The sequence below is a fragment of the Coregonus lavaretus genome (assembly GCF_964263955.1).
Source record: "Coregonus lavaretus genome assembly, chromosome: 3".
Taxonomy (NCBI): domain Eukaryota; kingdom Metazoa; phylum Chordata; class Actinopteri; order Salmoniformes; family Salmonidae; genus Coregonus; species Coregonus lavaretus.
Window position 1 is genome coordinate 48,654,831 of NC_139990.1, and position 20,826 is coordinate 48,675,656.

The 20,826-nt window shown below is 42.8% G+C and overlaps 1 protein-coding gene across 1 annotated transcript; it reads right to left on the minus strand.

The window, feature by feature from the left end:
- Nucleotides 1-734: 734 nt before the first annotated feature.
- LOC311125790 (endoplasmic reticulum resident protein 44-like) lies at nucleotides 735-20,792 on the minus strand. Its single transcript, XM_084158439.1, has 11 exons — nucleotides 20,651-20,792; nucleotides 17,166-17,238; nucleotides 16,820-16,859; nucleotides 16,385-16,500; nucleotides 5,651-5,835; nucleotides 5,113-5,228; nucleotides 4,801-4,975; nucleotides 3,824-3,935; nucleotides 3,433-3,574; nucleotides 1,376-1,478; nucleotides 735-1,258 (listed from the first exon to the last, which is right to left on the minus strand). Exons 1-11 carry the CDS (start codon nucleotides 20,705-20,707, stop codon nucleotides 1,154-1,156), a joined length of 1,224 nt encoding a protein of 407 aa, XP_084014565.1. The 5' UTR covers nucleotides 20,708-20,792; the 3' UTR covers nucleotides 735-1,153.
- Between the last annotated feature and the right edge of the window lie 34 nt (nucleotides 20,793-20,826).

Genomic DNA, 20,826 nt, shown 5'->3' on the forward strand with positions numbered 1-20,826 from the left:
ATTGCTGTCACCTGGACTTGTTGCTAGGTGGGTGTGGCCTGGCCTGTGTTGTCAGACCAGTGCAGATAGAGAAGAAGCCACTGCAGAGGATTGAGATGCAGCCCAGAGTCTGACTTTCTCCTTCAGTGTGCTGTTCCCCTCCTGCCCTCTAGAGCGGCAGTGTCTGACTGACGCCTCTCAGCCTTTAGGAACTACCGTCTTGAGTCAGTGTTGCGGATCTGGGGCACGTTCAAGTACAAACGGGAGAAAATGCTTTTCTGACAGACAATGGAAATGTAACTAGTGGACAGTTTATGGTAGTACCTCCTTCGTTTCTAAACGTTTTCTCCCGTTTCGTGCCTCCTGAACGTGACTTAGGTGAATAGGCTCTCTGGCCAATCAGTTGCATGAGTTTAGTACCAGGGAGAGGAAGGCTGCATCTCAATACTCTATAATGTGTTCCTCTCCTTGTCTCCTCTCTTTCATTACACCTATTTGAAAACATAGGATAGGTGGAAGCAACATGGTGGACACCTGCCAGAAATATGTTTTCACATCAGTTTAAATAAAGGAAAGGAGACAAGGAGAGGAGGTTAGACTATTGAGATGCAGCCGAGACACTGTAGTCCACCAGGACTAGAACTGAGCTGGATTGAACTGGACTACCCACAGATAGGAACCATAATGAGACTGAATGACCGGAGCGAAGGATCTCACTCGTCAAAAAATAAAAAGGGTGCTACATTTTTTAAACCTAAAGTAATCTCTGTTTTTAATTTAGATCAGGATGACATAGACCGACGCTCACTCAGCACAAACATTATTATTTACAAGCTCCAAAAATAAAAGTTAAAACGCTTTGCTTCTTTTTTTTTGTCCTAATTCCCCCACACACTATTGTCTTCTTCTTGTTTCATCCTTTTTATCCAAAATAAAAATTGTACACGTAAGAGTTATGAAAATATAGGTTATTCCAACACGGCTGTCATGGATTTATACGCCTCCTCCCTGGTCTTCCTCCTCCTCTCTCTCTCTGTCCAGTAGGGGTGTTGGGGGTGAGTTGGTGTTGCTGTCCCATCCCACTGGCCTGTCCTGACTTTGACCGACTCCGGGGCGTGCCATGGGGTCGTGGGTCATAGGTCAGGGTCACAGGGTTGTGGTAAAGTCGTTGAGGTCACAGTTCGTCACGGTCCCTGAGGAGTGTGTAGCGCGTCTCACTGGGGGCCAACTTCTGGAAGGAACTCTCTGGTGGGTTACTGGCCACCTCACCGATCTCCTCCTGATAAAATAACACAGTTATACACACACACACACACACCTCCCTGTACTACTGCAATGACACCGTTTTATACACACAGAATGAGGGTGTACTAGTATGCTTGTGAGGTGTTCTGACCTGTCCAGGTGTGCTGTCTGTCGGGTCTGGGCCGTGGTGAAACTCTCGGTGTAACTTCCCAGAGTGGAGGTCCAGAACAAACTGCCTCAGCTTCCCAGGGATCCTACGCACACACATTAATATAATAATTAGGCCTACCAATGACATTACTGAAGTGTCGTTGATGACAGAAGGTCATAAACTGATATCACATCAGAGCTGGTCCCATATCAAAGCTGTCTCTGCATGTTAGAGGTGGCTGCAGACACCACACACACACACACACACTCACAGCTAATGAAATAATTAGATCTCGGTGACAGAGGGAGGGAGAACGCAAACACAGCCACAGACATCCAGAGGAGGAGGTAGTGAATGTGATGTAATTAGTTGAAGCGGGTGTCAGACCTCAGGGCTCTGTCTGTCTGATCACAGAGGTGATAGGGGGAGTGGTGGGGGAGGGGCTTAGAAGGGGGAGTAAAATAGATTAGATGAAATTACATTCGATTAGTTAACACTAATTGCAGGTGTCAAATCATGTCACATTAGCTCCTGTGTCCGGGGCCGTTAATAAAATAATTATCTAAAAGGTGTGACATTTCTATTATAATCTGTGGAGTGTATACAATGGAATTTATTATATTTGACAAATGCAGATTTTCAACATACAGATCTAAATAATCTAATGACAACAATAATGAGCCATCTGAAATACTGTCACTCAAGTCATACACAAATTAACACTAGAAAAGCCTGGCCTCGAGGGAACCCCCCCCTTCAAGCCAATGACGAGTGTTTTGGACTTCAACATTCTAACAGTCTAATAAATACACTTCATATATGCTATCGCAAAAATTATCATTTGGTTGTGTTTATGAAGGTAACAGAATACGAAAGAAAATGTATCTCAAATAACACAATAGCATTGTCATTTGTTTATGTAACTGTAGTCTATATGTACAAACGAAAAGACACTATAACACCACAATTCAACTGTTAAAATCCATGAAATAAACACCATCACAAAGATCATTCATCATTCATTTGTTAACCCATAAGAGTCTAAGCCCTGTCTAAGCCGTGTGGGGGGTTCTACACAACATGTAAAGTGTTTCATGAGCTGAAATAAAATAAAGAGGAGTGGGACAACATTCCACAGGCCACAATCAACACCCTGATCAACTCTATGCGAAGGAGATGTGTCCATGCATGAGGCAAATGGTGGTCACACAAAATACGGACTAGTTTTCTGATCCACGCCCCTATTTTATTTTTTTAAAGGTATCTGTGACCAACAGATGCAAATCTGTATTCCCAGTCATGTGAAATCCATAGATTAGGGCCTAAGGAATTAATTTCAATTGACTGATTTCCTTATATGAACTGTAACTCAGTAGAATCTTTGAAATTGTTGCGTTTATATTTTTGTTTAGTATACTAAGCTATATGGAATTGTTTTAAGAAAGTCATACCAAGGATCATTTTGCTATTTGAATTAAAATTTTAAGACCCCATGATTTTTTTTGGGGGGGCCTTACAATTATTTTGGGCCTTACTGCAATTAGCCCATACAAAAACATTGAATAACAGATTCACTACATGGAACAACAGATAGTCCCCCCAAAAAATCTAAAGGAAGTTTGTTCTGAAGTGTTTGTCCGTTCGGACGCTACAGACGATTTTGTGAGAAGACCAATTTTCGGGATGTCTCATGGTCTGACAAACGTTCCATAAGCCGTATCGCAATTGGAGCTGCGAGCTCCACAGCCAGAGCAAATCTATCCTTTGTCTGGATAGGCCCGAAAATGTGACGTGTCGCTCTCCATGCAAATGAGGTGAGAGATTCCACATACTGCATCTCCTCAGAAAGTGCGTTAGAAGCGGGACAACCAGACCTTTCACAGCGTGCACATTCATTGATGCTGCGCTGTTCACAGAGCGCGCTGAACATAGAAACATTGGTCGTTACCGGTCGAGAACCACTCTCAAGGTGACCTAAATAGTCGCCCAAATGGCTAAGAGGTTAAAACAATTTTTTACAAGAGACCAGTGAAAGAAAGTAGAGAGGTTATACTTACTCTATGTCTCTGAACTCAGGGTACACATACATGTGTCTGAAGGAGTCTATAGCAATGACAGGACAGTCTGCTGGAGTCTTCTGGATGTGCAGCAGTGGGTGACGGAACTTTTCACAGTCCGCATGCAGGAAGTTTATAGATCCTAGGCAGGAGAGGATAGTTATTAATATCATTGATATTATTTATTAAGAAGAGATTACCATGACTATAATAGTACTGTTATGTAACAAATATAATGCAATTCTGTCCCTGGCTGGGATGAAAACACAACACAAGTAAACAGAACAACAGAGAGAGAGTAACAATGGTCCCAGCACTGAACCCTGTGGCACACCCTTTTATTTCCCCAGGTGATTGGGCCACAAACAGATTTCTATGACAAACACACTACCTTTCTCGCTGATGAGTTGGCGTGCCACCTCGTGCTGGAACTTCTCCAAGCTCTCTGTGTCCTCCTTCACGTGAAATAGGATGAGGAATGGGATTCCCTCTTCAGTCAGCTCCTGGAACACACACAGGGAAGAGGAAGAAGAGTGAAGGCGTCAGCATGCTTCAGGTCGGCTGGCGCCTAGCCAAACAAAATGTGTGTGCTCGCATACTCCCTTAAAAATTAGAAAAAACTAGCAATAGTACTGTTTGTCCATTTTGAGACGCCGTAGCCAGTATACACTTCTTCAAAATAGTCAGAATTGATCTAACTCAAGAAATCTGTCATTAATGTTGACGTTTTTGCAGAGATCTTAGTTGCGCAATTTTGCACCTGGCTAAGATGTTTGGTGTTGTATTTTTCAAGTGGAATTTTTTGCATGAGGACGGGTCGTCTCTCGTTGAATGACAACAGGCACTTCATTGAAGAATACCTACTGTTGACCAATCGCCGACTAGGGGGCGTAGACTTCGGCTACCGACTTCGAGATTGCCCCATGAAAAAGAATTGCCCAAAACAGCAGAAAAACCCTTGCCGATGTCCAAAACAAACAAAAACTTCACAAAATGTAATATATACACAAACTGTTCCGAACTGTTTCGGCTGGTAAAAATGCGGAAGCCTTTTCGGGTCAGTGGGACATTCAGGTGTGTGTGTCTATGCCTTGGTGTCGCAAATGGCGTGGATATCGGTGGGTGCCATCCCAGGCCAAGTAACAATGGGAAAAGCACACCCCCCTCTATTAATATGGTAATGAATGAGCAAAGAGATACGGACAGGATTACATTAGGGTGTGGCTGCTGTAGGGGAAGAAGCTAGGTCAGACCTGGAAGACCTCCCAGGGGTGTGTAGTCTGGGGCTAGCACAACATCTAAATGATTACATTTAGTCTGAAAGACTGGATCAAACGTCGAGAAGAAAAAGAGGTAGCGAGAACGCACCTCTCCGTTTTCGAAGGTGATCTCGCGGACCAGAGGGACACATTTGTCCTGCGCCCAAGCGTAGGTGAGGTCAAAGTTGGTTAGTGAGCCCAGGTACACCATGTCAGGAACGGTCTCCCCCATCGGTTTATAGATCACATTATCACCACTGAACCTCTCTGTCTGAGACACGTCACTGGAGGGACCGAGGAAAGGAAAGATTAAAAGATTACTCAAATGACAGACCCAAAACATATTAACTGTATTATAAACATTTTGTAGACCCTAAGTGCAGTGGTTGGTCTGAAGGGGAAGGGCTGTGGCTTGACTCACCCGAAGGCTGCTAGAAACACACAGTCGTCTCGGAGGATGTTGGCCACCTTCTCAAACGTGTGGTAGTTCTCAGAATCCTTCTGGTCAAAGTAACCAATAATGTTACGCCTGTCCCTCTGCAGAGAGAGAGGGAGATTTTGCCTGGTTCAGTACCAATTCATTTTTGATTATACATTCCTTTAAGGTGTCAAAACCATCAGCAGTGACCAGAAATGCAGTATAACTGAAGTGAAGAGGACAGTGTCATATATAGAGTGGACAAATCTTTAGGAAGGCTTTCTATTGATAGCTCCTTGATGTCCTTGTCCCGTCAGCTGTGTTCTGTATGTCAGTTGCCCTGTATAGTTCTATTTGGTTTTAATTTTTTATTTTATGCACTGAGATTATTCTGTATAATGAAAAGCGCTGTACAAATGTAATAAATTATTATTAAATATTTCGATTAGCAATGGTCCTAGAACTGAACCCTGAGGCACACCTTTTACATTTTCAGATGTTCGGACAACAACACACTGATTTGTGCATGCCTGATACTCACATCCACAGTGTTGGCCTCCTCCAGACTGTGTATCTCTTTAATGGGATCGACCTTCTGCTGGCGGATGAAGTCAGCGATGGCTGTGACTGACCTCTGACCTCTGTACTCCCTCTTCATCATCATCCCGTTACGGAACAACTTCAACGTAGGGTACTTACTGATCCTGTACCGCTGAGCTATGTCAGCTAGAGACAGAGAGCGGGAGAGAGGGGTGGATAAAGAGAGAGTTTGATATAGAATGAGGGAAAGGGGGAGAAAGGCAGATAAAATAAATCAGAAAAGGATGGATAGAGACAGGGGGATGGATAAAAAAAGGTGAAGATAGAGGGTGTTTAAAGCTCTAAGGACACAACCGTCAGTCAGCCCCTGATCCCTCAGATGAAAGCCGCCCCCCACTGAGAGTAAATATTCTCACAGCGCTGTGTGTGTGTGTGTGTGGCAGGTGTCAGTCTCACTGCAGGGTGTCTCTAAGCTCCAGTCTTCACAGGCAGCAGCAGTTTTGTCATTAGTCTTCAAACAGTTTGCAGGTCATCAATAATTCCCTTTAATTTGCTTTATCTCAAAGGCTGTGCCTATCAAACGCCTGTGTGTGTGTGTGTGTGTGTGTGTGTGTGTGTGTGTGTGTGTGCGTGTATGTGTATGGTTGGGGAGTAACAGATTATTTAAAAAACTAACGGTAATCCATTACGTTACCAGCAAAAATGGTGTAATCAAATTACAGATACTTTTGAAAAACTAGATTACTTACTAAATTCAGAAAGGATTATTTATGACACCTTTCTGTTTTCTCAATGACATTCAAATCAGCATTGAAAAACGACATGAGTATAAGTTTGTCGGATCACAAGTCAGAGACCACTATGATGACACACCAAATGCGTTTTGATGGTTTGCGGGAAAAGAGCAGGATTAGGCTTTTGTAGGATACAGACCAAGCTATGTCTTCTAATGTTGCGACTGCTAAAATTAAAGAAAAGGCTTTATTAAGAGCAAGACAAAGGAGCTGATCGTGGACTACAGGAAACGGAGGGCCGACCACGCCTCCATCTACATCGACAGGGCTGTAGTGGAGCGGGTCGACAGCATCAAGTTCCTCCACATCACTAAGGAATTAACATGGTCTACACTAGGGCTGTTGCGGTGACCGTATTACCACCACACCAGCGGTCACGAGTCATGAAGGCAGTCAAATTCCACACAACCGTTTAGTCACGGTAATTAGGCTTCTCCAAGCTCTTATGCTGCTGATGGTCATTAGTAGCCTACCAAACATGCCAACTGCCTGGTACTCAGCAATCTAGTGTCCCTCTAATCACTCTGACATCAATGCAAATGTATTGAAAATCTAATCAAACACTTCATGAGAACACATGAGCTCATGTTGCACAACATTTCTATAGGCTATGCAATTGCAGAGTGATGGCCGCTAATAAAAAGAGGAGGATCCCATCAGCTTTCTATAGGCTAGGCCTACTATATTTACAGTGGGGAGAACAAGTATTTGATACACTGCCGATTTTGCAGGTTTTCCTACTTACAAAGCATGTAGAGGTCTGTAATTTTTATCATAGGTACACTTCAACTGTGAGAGACGGAATCTAAAACAAAAATCCAGAAAATCACATTGTATGATTTTTAAGTAATTAATTTGGATTTTATTGCATGACATAAGTATTTGATACATCAGAAAAGCATAACTTAATATTTGGTACAGAAACCTTTGTTTGCAATTACAGAGATCATACGTTTCCTGTAGGTCTTGACCAGGTTTGCACACACTGCAGCAGGGATTTTGGCCCACTCCTCCATACAGACCTTCTCCAGATCCTTCAGGTTTCGGGGCTGTCGCTGGGCAATACGGAGTTTCAGCTCCCTCCAAAGATTTTCTATTGGGTTCTGGTCTGGAGACTGGCTAGGCCACTCCAGGACCTTGAGATGCTTCTTACGGAGCCACTCCTTAGTTGCCCTGGCTGTGTGTTTTGGGTCGTTGTCATGCTGGAAGACCCAGCCACGACCCATCTTCAATGCTCTTACTGAGGGAAGGAGGTTGTTGGCCAAGATCTCGCGATACATGGCCCCATCCATCCTCCCCTCAATACGGTGCAGTCGTCCTGTCCCCTTTGCAGAAAAGCATCCCCAAAGAATGATGTTTCCACCTCCATGCTTCACGGTTGGGATGGTGTTCTTGGGGTTGTACTCATCCTTCTTCTTCCTCCAAACACGGCGAGTGGAGTTTAGACCAAAAAGCTATATTTTTGTCTCATCAGACCACATGACCTTCTCCCATTCCTCCTCTGGATCATCCAGATGGTCATTGGCAAACTTCAGACGGGCCTGGACATGCGCTGGCTTGAGCAGGGGGACCTTGCGTGCTCTGCAGGATTTTAATCCATGACGGCGTAGTGTGTTATTAAGGGTTTTCTTTGAGACTGTAGTCCCAGCTCTCTTCAGGTCATTGACCAGGTCCTGCCGTGTAGTTCTGGGCTGATCCCTCACCTTCCTCATGATCATTGATGCCCCACGAGGTGAGATCTTGCATGGAGCCCCAGACCGAGGGTGATTGACCGTCATCTTGAACTTCTTCCATTTTCTAATAATTGCGCCAACAGTTGTTGCCTTCTCACCAAGCTGCTTGCCTATTGTCCTGTAGCCCATCCCAGCCTTGTGCAGGTCTACAATTTTATCCCTGATGTCCTTACACAGCTCTCTGGTCTTGGCCATTGTGGAGAGGTTGGAGTCTGTTTGATTGAGTGTGTGGACAGGTGTATTTTATACAGGTAACGAGTTCAAACAGGTGCAGTTAATACAGGTAATGAGTGGAGAACAGGAGGGCTTCTTAAAGAAAAACTAACAGGTCTGTGAGAGACGGAATTCTTACTGGTTGGTAGGTGATCAAATACTTATGTCATGCAATAAAATGCAAATTAATTACTTAAAAATCATACAATGTGATTTTCTGGATTTTTGTTTTAGATTCCGTCTCTCACAGTTGAAGTGTACCTATGATAAAAAATTACAGACCTCTACATGCTTTGTAAGTAGGAAAACCTGCAAAATCGGCAGTGTATCAAATACTTGTTCTCCCCACTGTATTTCTCAACTTTCCTAATATTAAGCACATTGATTATATTTACAACAGGAGTATAGCCTACCTGGCTGGCATGAAAATAAACCACGGGGAAAAGCATCCTCCATTCGCTATTTAAGTTCATAGGTGACATGTATTTTTTGCCGTTGCCCGTTTCGATACAGGTGCATGATAATAGTCCATTCTAAATCAAAACAAATGTCACACATATATTATTTAGTATATGTAAAGACAAGATGAAATCAAGAATAGTCTGACGGGTGACAACATTAGCCTATCACTAGTGAATTATATATTATCACTTGTGAATGATGCTCAGCATAAGAAACAATGCCTTTTTTTGCGACTTGTTCGAATCATAGTCACACACCCCATGTAGCCTAGCCCATAGGCCTATACGTTTGTATCACAACTAAAGTGGCCAAATAACTTCTAAAAATTAAGCACATTAATCCGCTTTACAAGGGGTGTAGAGCCTAACTGGCATATGTAAGCAACACGTGAGTTTCAAGTTTGGGGAAGAACATTTTCACCATAAAAATGCACCTTTATAATAAAAGCATTACATGCATAATTTCATTTGCGGTCACTTTTGAGAATGGTGTTTTCCTGCTAATGGAACATTCGCGCTTAAAGCCTACTGCCGTGTGCGCATTGCTGCACTTATAATGTGAAGAAATAGCCTAATAGTTTATCAACATTTTAAGCTAAACGTTCTGATCTGTTGCGTCAGCCACATTTCCTAAAAAAGTTTTTTTGATGCTAGTGGTTGTATTAATTTGGGATCTACCGCATCCCACAACTGTCCCAGACTATGTTTGGAATAAGGACGCGCGCAGTTGCGTCCCCGATGTGTCTGTCTTAACTTGTAGCCTGTGAGAAAGACCCGACCACTGTGACAGAGAGCAGTGTGAGTGAGAGATGCTTCGGATTGCGCAACACACTCAGGGAGAAGGGCACAACGCAGCACTCCGGGCCGCAAAAGGCATGGATTTTTTTAGGGTGCATTACGGCCACAAAGCGGATGCCGCCGTGAAATTCAAGGCATTATCAAGTGTTTGTCTAATTGTGAATGAGAGACTATTGGAGTGTGTACAGCCTGTGCTAAAAACATAGCAGAGCTCATGCCTTTCAAGCGACTTTTTTCAAATCATCATTAGTCTCATCATGCAGCCTTCCAATGTATTAAAAATCAAAACATATAGCCCAACGTTTGTAGAACAACTAAAGTTACATAAATAACTCTAAATGAAGCATATAGGAGTCCCTGTTTCTTTGTTAACCGCTCAACACAGAATAGCTGCATGTGCACACTCCCTCAAATCGTTTGGAGAAAATATTTATATTTTATTCAGCTTTGTTCAATTGTATTCGTCATGCTATAAAATAATGCCACAGAATTATAAGCAAATCTTGTCTGCTAAATGAACTAGTGTAGCCCACAGCCATTTGGCATAGCCACATCAGGACAACTCAGAGTATGCTATTATTTTCTTCTGAAATATACAGTTTCTTCATATAATGCTTCTTTAGACCTGTCTAAAATATATAATGGATTTATTGGGAAGGTGTAGGCTATATTACATGGATTTATTATACTTTTTTAAATGGCTTATAGACTATGTGTGAAAGCCAGGAGATGCTAAATGTGTTTATGTTAATTAACGGTCAATTACAGTGAGACCGACAGTTATTTCCTTGACAATCACCGGCTGACGAAAATTCGTGATGCCACAGCCCTAGTCTACACACACCAACAAACCGCCACAGCCCTAGTCTACACACACCAACACACCCCTAGTCTACACACACCAACACAGCCTAGTCTACACACACCAACACACCGCCACAGCCCTAGTCTACACACACCAACACACCGCCACAGCCCTAGTCTACACACACCAACACACCCCTAGTCTACACACACCAACACACCGCCACAGCCCTAGTCTACACACACCAACACACCGCCACAGCCCTAGTCTACACACACCAACACACCGCCACAGCCCTAGTCTACACACACCAACACAGTCATGAAGAAGGCACAACAACGGCTCTTCCCTCCCCAGGAGGCTGAAAAGATTCGGCATGGGCACTCAGATCCTCAAAAAGTTATACAAATGCACCATTGAGAGCACCTTGACTGGCTGCATCACCGCTTGGTATGGCAACTGCTTGGCATCCGACCACATGGCGCTACAGAGGGTAGTGCGTATGACCCAGTACACCATTGGGGTAGAGCTCCCTGCCATCCAGGACCTCTATACCAGGCGGTGTCAGAGGAAGGCCCTATAAAAATGGTCAAAGACTCTAGTCAACCAAATCATAGACTGTTCTCTCTGCTACCGCATGGCAAGCTGTACTGATGCACCAAGTCTGGAACCAACAGGACCCTGAACAGCTTCTACGCCCAAGCCATAAGACTGCTAAATAGTTAACCAAATAGCTATCCAGACTATCTGCATTGACCCCCTTTTGCACTAACTCTTTTGACTCATCACATACGCTGTTGCTACTGATTATTATCTATCCTGTTGCATAGTCACATTACCCTTACCTATATGTACATATCTACCTCAATTACCTCGTACTCCTGCACATCGACTCGGTACTGGTACCCCGTTTACAGTGCCTTGCAAAAGTATTCATCCCCCTTCGCGTTTTTCCTATTTTGTTGCATTACAACCTGTAATTTAAATTGATTTTTATTTGGATTTCATGTAATGGACATACACAAAATAGTCGAAATTGGTGAAGTGAAATGAAAAAAATAACTTGTTTCATAAAACTCTAAAAAATAAATTACAGAAAAGTGGTGCGTGCATATGTGTTCACTCCCTTTGCTATGAAGCCCCTAAATAAGATCTGGTGCAACCAATTACCTTCAGAAGTCACATAATTAGTTAAATAAAGTCCACCTGTGTGCAATCTAAGTGTCACATGATCTCAGTATATACAGTGGGGAGAACAAGTATTTGATACACTGCCGATTTTGCAGGTTGTCCTACTTACAAAGCATGTAGAGGTCTGTAATTTTATCATAGGTACACTTCAACTGTGAGAGACGGAATCTAAAACAAAAATCCAGAAAATCACATTGTATCATTTTTAAGTAATTAATTTGCATTTTATTGCATGACATAAGTATTTGATATATCAGAAAAGCAGAACTTAACATTTGGTACAGAAAGATCATATGTTTCCTGTAGGTCTTGACCAGGTTTGCACACACTGCAGCAGGGATTTTGGCCCACTCCTCCATACAGACCTTCTCCAGATCCTTCAGGTTTTGGGGCTGTCGCTGGGCAATACAGACTTTCAGCTCCCTCCAAATATTTTCTATTGGGTTCAGGTCTGGAGACTGGCTAGGCCACTCCAGGACCTTGAGATGCTTCTTACGGAGCCACTCCTTAGTTGCCCTGGCTGTGTGTTTCGGGTCGTTGTCATACTGGAAGACCCAGGCACGACCCATCTTCAATGCTCTTACTGAGGGAAGGAGGTTGTTGGCCAAGATCTCGCGATATATGGCCCCATCCATCCTTCCCTCAATACGGTGCAGTCGTCCTGTCCCCTTTGCAGAAAAGCATCCCCAAAGAATGATGTTTCCACCTCCATGCTTCACGGTTGGGATGGTGTTCTTGGGGTTGTACTCATCCTTCTTCTTCCTCCAAACACGGCGAGTGGAGTTTAGACCAAAAAGCTCTATTTTTGTCTCATCAGACCACATGACCTTCTCCCATTCCTCCTCTGGATCATCCAGATGGTCATTGGCAAACTTCAGACGGGCCTGGACATGCGCTGGCTTGAGCAGGGGGACCTTGCGTGCGCTGCAGGATTTTTATCCATGACGGCGTAGTGTGTTACTAATGGTTTTCTTTGAGACTGTGGTCCCAGCTCTCTTCAGGTCATTGACCAGGTCCTGCCGTGTAGTTCTGGGCTGATCCCTCACCTTCCTCATGATCATTGATGCCCCACGAGGTGAGATATTGCATGGAGCCCCAGACCGAGGGTGATTGACCGTCATCTTGAACTTCTTCCATTTTCTAATAATTGCGCCAATATTTGTTGCCTTCTCACCAAGCTGCTTGCCTATTGTCCTGTAGCCCATCCCAGCCTTGTGCAGGTCTACAATTTTATCCCTGATGTCCTTACACAGCTCTCTGGTCTTGGCCATTGTGGAGAGTTTTGAGTTTGTTTGATTGAGTGTGTGGACAGGTGTCTTTTATACAGGTAACGAGTTCAAACAGGTGCAGTTAATACAGGTAATGAGTGGAGAACAGGAGGGCTTCTTAAAGAAAAACTAACAGGTCTGTGAGAGCCGGAATTCTTACTGGTTGGTAGGTGATCAAATACTTATGTCATGCAATAAAATGCAAATTAATTACTTAAAAATCATACAATGTGATTTTCTGGATTTTTGTTTTAGATTCCGTCTCTCACAGTTGAAGTGTACCTATGATAAAAATTACAGACCTCTACATGCTTGTAAGTAGAAAAACCTGCAAAATCGGCAGTGTATCAATTACTTGTTCTCCCCACTGTATACACCTGTTCTGAAAGGCCCCAGAGTCTGCAACACTACTAAGCAAGGGGCACCATCAAGCAAGCGGCACCATGAAGACCAAGGAGCTCTCCAAACAGGTCAGGGACAAAGTTGTGAAGAAGTACAGATCAGGGTTGGGTTATAAATAAATATCAGAAACTTTGAACATCCCACGGAGCACCATTAAATCCATTATAAAAAAATTTAAAGAATATGGCACCACAACAAACCTGCCAAGAGAGGGCCGCCCATCAAAACTCACAGACCAGGCAAGGAAGGCATTAATCAGGAAGGCAACAAAGAGACCAAAGATAACCCTGAAGGAGCTGCAAAGCTTCACAGCGGAGATTGGAGTATCTGTCCATAGGACCACTTTAAGCCGTACACTACACAGAGCTGGGCTTTACGGAAGAGTGGCCAGAAAAAAAGCCATTGCTTAAAGAAAAGAATAAGCAAACATGTTCGCCAAAAGGCATGTGGGAGACTCCCCAAACATATGGAAAAAGGTACTCTGGTCAGATGAGACTAAAATTGAGCTTTTTGGCCATCAAGGAAAACGCTTTGTCTGGCGCAAACCCAACACCTCTCATCACCCCGAGAACACCATCCCCACAGTGAAGCATGGTGGTGGCAGCATCATGCTGTGGGGATGTTTTTCATTGGTAGGGACTGGGAAACTGGTCAGAATTGAAGGAATGATGGATGGCGCTAAATACAGGGAAATTATTGAGGGAAACCTGTTTCAGTCTTCTAGAGATTTGAGACTGGGACGGAGGTTCACCTTCCAGCACGACAATGACCCTAAGCATACTGCTAAAGCAACACTCGAGTGGTTTAAGGGGAAAACGTTTAAATGTCTTGGAATGGCCTAGTCAAAGCCCAGACCTCAATCCAATTGAGAATCTGTGGTATGACTTAAAGATTGCTGTATACCAGCGGAACCCATCCAACTTGAAGGAGCTGGAGCAGTTTTGCCTTGAAGAATGGGCAAAAATCTCAGTGTCTAGATGTGCCAAGCTTATAGAGACATACCCCAAGAGACTTGCAGCTGTAATTGCTGCAAAAGGTGGCTCTACAAAGTATTGACTTTGGGGGGGTGAATAGTTATGCACGCTCAAGTTCTGTTTTTTTGTCTTATTTCTTGTTTGTTTCACAAAAAAAGTTATTTTGCATCTTCAAAGTGGTAGGCATGTTGTGGTCCTCTGTAGCTCAATTGGTAGAGCATGGCACTTGTAACGCCAGGGTAGTGGGTTCGATCCCCGGGACCACCCATACGTAAAAATGTATGCACGCATGACTGTAAGTCGCTTTGGATAAAAGCGTCTGCTAAATGGCATATTATTATTATTATAAATCAAATGATACAACCCCCCTCAAAATCCATTTTAATTCCAGGTTGTAAGGCAACAAAATAGGAAAAATGCCAAGGGGGTGAATACTTTCGCAAGCCACTGTATATAGCCAAGTTATTGTTACTCATTGTGTATTTATTCCTTGTGTTATTATCTTTTTTATTATTTTTCTATTTTTGTCTCTGCATAGCTGGGAAGGGACCGCAAGTAAGCATTTTACTGTTCATTACATTTACATTTACATTTTAGTCATTTAGCAGACGCTCTTATCCAGAGCGACTTACAGTTAGTGAGTGCATACATTATTATTATTTTTTTCATACCCCCCGTGGGAATCGAACCCACAACCCTGGCGTTGCAAACGCCATGCTCTACCAACTGAGCTACATCCCTGCCGGCCATTCCCTCCCCTACCCTGGACGACGCTGGGTCAATTGTGCGCCGCCCCATGGGTCTCCCGGTCGCGGCCAGCTACGACAGAGCCTGGATTCGAACCAGGATCTCTAGTGGCACAGCCTTAGATCACTGCGCCACTCGGGAGGCCGAGCGGTTCATCTACACCTGTGCTTTAAGAAGCATGTGACAAATAAAATGTGATTTTGATTTGACTGCTATCAGCATCCAAAGATTATACATTCAACTTGAATAAACACTTGGAGATAAGGATATCTTACCTCCAAGTGTTATTGATATCTACATAGCACAATGATGTGAATCACACTGCTGCTCTCTCATTTAGCTATTTGTGCCTTACGAATGTATGGTTGTTGTGGATAGCTGTGGACAAATATACATGTGTAATTTAACCCAATAATGGTTGAATTGAAAAAGTTAAAGTTGCCTATCAATCATTGTTTTTGCGACCAGTGGACAGCCAGTAATAAATGCGCTCTTGTAACAGCTGCATATTGTGGATCCCAGCCTATAGAATAAACTTTTGAGGGAGTTCCTCCCTTCTAGTCCTGCGTGGTATTGTGATCCACATGCTGTCAAAAACAAGTTTAATTTAAGAAGACCACAAGTGGGGCTTTAATTGCTCTATCTAATTCGTGCCGATTCCCAAAACAATGTCCATAGGCTTATTGGACACATGCTCAAACTCGCACACTTTTGATCGACTTAAACAGCTGCAAATTATCGAGATATCAGAGTGTCACCAACAAAACCTTAAACAATAGGCCTATAACAAATGCAGCATATGGCATTCATTTTTCCACATGCAAATAGCACTTTTGGTTAGTGCTCAAAAGCATGCCATTCCATGAAGGCAGCATTTCCTTTTCAACTTGAAGTCCTTAGTTTTGGGGTTATATTTTGGGGTTATGCTCAGGTTAAACAATTTGGCTTATCTATATTTCCATATCCTATTCTTGACGATCAAGAGTATTACATGAATTGGAATGACTGGAACTCTGACAGACTTTTAAATGTAAAGATATAGCCTAATCGTATTATTATCTGTATTGAAGTAGAAAGCAATGGTTTAGAAGAAGCCTACATAACCCATAAAGTAAAATGCATCATCCATTTATGGCCAGCTATGTAAACTATAACATTGATTGATCCTACAATAGATGTCGTTTAATTGGTAATATAAATTTTTATCTCCTTCTAATGCCTCTTAAGGGGAAAGTAATGTAAAACTAACTAAAAGTAATCAGATTACGTTACTGAGTTTGGGTAAACCAAAAGGTACGTTACAGATTACAATTTTGGACTGTGTGTGCGTGTACGTGCGTGTCACTCACAGTGCTGATCGCAGTCGACTCGCGCAAACACCACCTGAGTGACATCAGGAAACTCCTCCCTCGCGATGTTCGATGCCTCCTCAAAGATAGGCTGGAGCATCTGGCTGAATCTACACCTGGGGGGAGAGGGGGGAGAATGTGGGTATAATTTGCTTATCCAAATTAGATTTCATATTGTTACCCTTTGGAGGAACTGTCATACTGTAATTGTTTTGGCCACATTGCATTACTCTCCAACCATGATGCCACTAAAGCATGTTGGAATTCTAATTCATTACACACACACACACACCCACACACACACACACACCCACATCTGGTACATGAGTTAAACACACACAAGGCAAACAACTAATGTGGACACAAAGAAAATGTATGCAAACAGACAACTGAGTAGGCGATGACAAATGTTCACAGGAGAAGTAACACACTTACCAGTCTGCATAGAAATTAACCAACGCCACTCCAGCATTGTCTGTGAGGAAACAAACACGTTACACCCACTGTTTTACAACAACGTCAAACACACAGGAATTAAAGTACATTTACACATACTCATAGGCAAGGGAGGTTTGTGTGTGAATCATTAGTGTTATTCATACAGTTAAACAGCCACAACCACGAGGCGTCGAGGAAGGAGAGAGTGACAACACAAGATAGAGAAAGAGAAATACAGGGAGAGATTGAGGGAGGGAGGAAGTGACAGAGAGATGGGGAGAGAAAGAGGGATAGATGAGAGCCAGAGAGATGTCTGTAACAGGTTATAGAGTCAATGTCTTACTGAGGATGTCTTCAATGTTTCCTGTGTCTAGACTGGTAATCTCAGCCTGGCCTGGAGTGGAGAGACCAGTCACCTAGATCCGGAGAAGAAAGGGTTAATGAGGGTGATGACATGGCTAGGACCAGTCCCTCACACAGATGTGACATCAGCCCAGTCCAAAAACAACCACTAGACATTCAGTGTTTGCAGAGTTGACGGAATAAATTATAAAGCTACTGTCCTATTGTTTACATGAATTCCCTTGTTGCTGTTTCCAGACCAGGCAAAGAAGTGAGAAACCATATTTTTCCTCTTTGTCTCCCTCCCTCCGTTTTTATTATTTATCCATACGAGTCCTGTTGAGATCCAGATATCTCAGTTCTCTGATGGACGTTGACGCTACAGGCGATGTGGAACAGAGGACTCTGTTCTCAGGGTCAAAGTCAAACTTCACCATGGACTGGAGCGACCAGGACAGTGCCATACACTGGACATGGAGGCAGAGACAGAAGTGGAAGCGAGACATCACACTGCATACTATTTTCTGGTTCATATACAGTCAATGAACTAAGCAGACCAGACCCAGCTGCTATCGCATTTGTGTCTATGGGATAGCCACCCCTTAAGCAGACCGGAACTGTGACCATTTTTCCCAATGGTAAACGTAAGACATCTTCATTTATCCACCATATTTGATGGAGAGTGATGTTACTGGAGATGCTTTGCTACTCTGAGTCTCACATTCCCTGGAAGATTAAACATATTTCTCTGCATCTCAGCCAGCAGCTCTGAGTCCTATGACAGCGCACTCCAATTCTCTGCTACCACCATAACAATAACTTCACACAAACACAGTAACAAGAGCTACAGTCACTAGACTGATAGTTGAGCTTAGGACTTAGGAGAGATGGCTGTGGCTAGGATATATACTGGGGCTAAGTTAATCATGGCCTGGACTTTCCCATGTATTAATACTAATGGAACCCCTCTAAACCAGTTTCTCAGCAGCATCCTGTCAATGACGACATTCAGAACACTAAGCTTTATCTAACATCAGTCGTTTGACTCATCATCCAAATCAGCAGGGTGTGTGTGGTGAAGGACACACCCTCTGTTAAGTAGGGTCCCCTGTAGCTCAGTTGGTAGAGCATGGCACTTGCAACGCCAGGGTTGTGGGTTCGTTTCCCACGGGGGGCCAGTATGAAAATGTATGCACTCACTAACTGTAAGTCGCTCTGGATAAGAGCATCTGCTAAAATGACTGTATTCTAGGATGAGACAGACACACAGACACTGTTACAGTGCCCTCCGTAATTATCGGGACAGTGACTTATTTTTTCTTCTTTTGGCTCTATACTCCAAAAGTTTGTATTTGAAATCAAACAATGACTATGAGGTTAAAGTGCAGACTGTGAGCTTTAATTTGAGGGTATTTTCCTCCATATCGGGGGAACCGTTTAGAAATTACAGCACTTTTTGTACATAGTCCCCCCATTTTAGGGGACCAAAAGTATTGGGACAAATTCACTTATATGTGTATTAAAGCAGTCAAAAATTAAGTATTTGGTCCCATATTCCTAGCATGCAATGACTACATCAAGCTTGTGACTCTACAAATTTGTTGGATGCATTTGCTGTTTGTTTTGGTTGTGTTTCAGATTATTTTGTGCCCAATAGAAATGAATGGTAAATAATGTATTGTGTTATTTTGGAGTCACTTTTATTGAAAATAAGAATATAATATGTTTCTAAACACTTCTACATTAATGTGGATACTACCATGATAACGGATAATCCTGAATGAATCATGAATAATGATGAGTGAGAAAGTTACAGACGGACAAATATCATACCCCCCCAAAATGCTAACCTCACCTGTTATTGTAATGGTAAGGCATTAGCATGTCTTGGGGGTATGATCTTTTTGAATCTGTAACTTTCTCACTCATAATTTTTCACGATTCATTCAAATTTGTAGTCACAAGCTTGATGTAGTCATTGCGTGCTATGAATATGGGACCAAATACTTAACTTTTTAGTACACATATAAATTAATTTGTCCCAATACCTTAAAATGAGGGGACTATGTACAAAACGTGCTGTAATTTCTAAACCCGATATGGATGAAAATACCCTCAAATGAAAGCTGACAGTCTGCATTTTAACCACATAGTCATTATTTTAATTCAAATCCAAACTTTTGGAGTATAGAGCCAAAAGAAGAAGAAATGCTTCACTGTCCCAATAATTACAGAGGGCACTGTATATGTATGTACAGTATGTGTTTTAGGTGACACTGACAGTCAGTGTTAACAGGAAAAGCTGTCTTTGCTGTGGTTTATAATATGCACTGTAACATAGCACTTAAGAGAGAAGGCTGAGTGGTGGTGGATGTCGTTGCACGTACAAAATGTACACACACTATTTCTGGGGTCTAACTAATACAGGACTAGTGGTATTATGTATAGTGAGATCATCTCACAGCAGCCTGGCTGTGACACTCATCTGTATGCCTGCTGAGCTACAACTGCTTCAGTTTAACAAGAGATATTTCAGTAATTAAATGTTTCCACTGTCTCTGGTTTAATTATGTAATGGTGACGAGACAGCCCTATTGCCTAAAAAATTAATGAATACAGACATATTTGTAGATACTTTCTAGTTACCTTCTAGTTTCTAGATTAGAAGCCAGTATAAAAACCATGAATCGTGCTGATAAACAACCATATGACTTAGTTTAAATCCCTGACTGACTGTACAGAAGGTTTACACTGTAATAGGCCTATATCCTGAGCTGCAGAACAGAGCTGTGATCAGTTCCGGGTTGTCAGCCAATAGGAATGAGCCACAACAGAGGAATTCACCAACCGGCTCCATCATTCCGCAACTTGATTACGGCCAAATTCACTAACTTGTGGTACCGTCCCACGACCTGGCTAGCTAGCTACATTTGTTAGTAAGCAAGACAACTATACATTAGTTGTTGGCTAGCTAGCTAAGTTAAACAAACAAGCAAATCTAGCCATGTCTGATAGCTAACGTTAGCTCACACAATCAATGATACGTTGATTTAAGATTCACCATGCGCCTAGAATAAGATACTGTTTGGACTTGCACAGTCGTAAGCTAGCTAAGTTTGTTAACATAACTGGGCAAAGTAAGGCGAGTGAGCACAGAAAAGGAGGGTCATGACTCATTTCTCTACTTTGCTAGCTAACAGTTAGCTAACGTTACCAAGCTTAGCTAGCCAGCTAGCTGATCTCAATTAACCTGGTTTACCGACTAGCTATTTTAGCCAGCTAGCTAGCTACAGTAATATAAAGACTATATTCATGTTCAATACAGCTTTCTGTTGTGATTGACTAGCTATCTATCACTTTGAAAAACGAATGCCCATCATTCTAACGTTAGCTAACAAGCCAAAGGACTAACGTTAGCTAGCTGCTTGTGAAGTCAGACCGACCGCACTTCAAATACGAGGACGTGTAGCTGCCGAAGCTCCTTACCAGCAGTATCGTGAAGAAGCCGACCTCGAGAGAGGATACTATTGGTGGCAGTTTCATTGTATAGTGGAGTTGGTTGAGGTTATGGTGTTGTTCGGTCTTCCCTGTCTCTCGACACCACTCTGCTGCTGAGGCAGGAAACGGATGGGTGACCACGGTAACGTGAGCGATATTTCCGG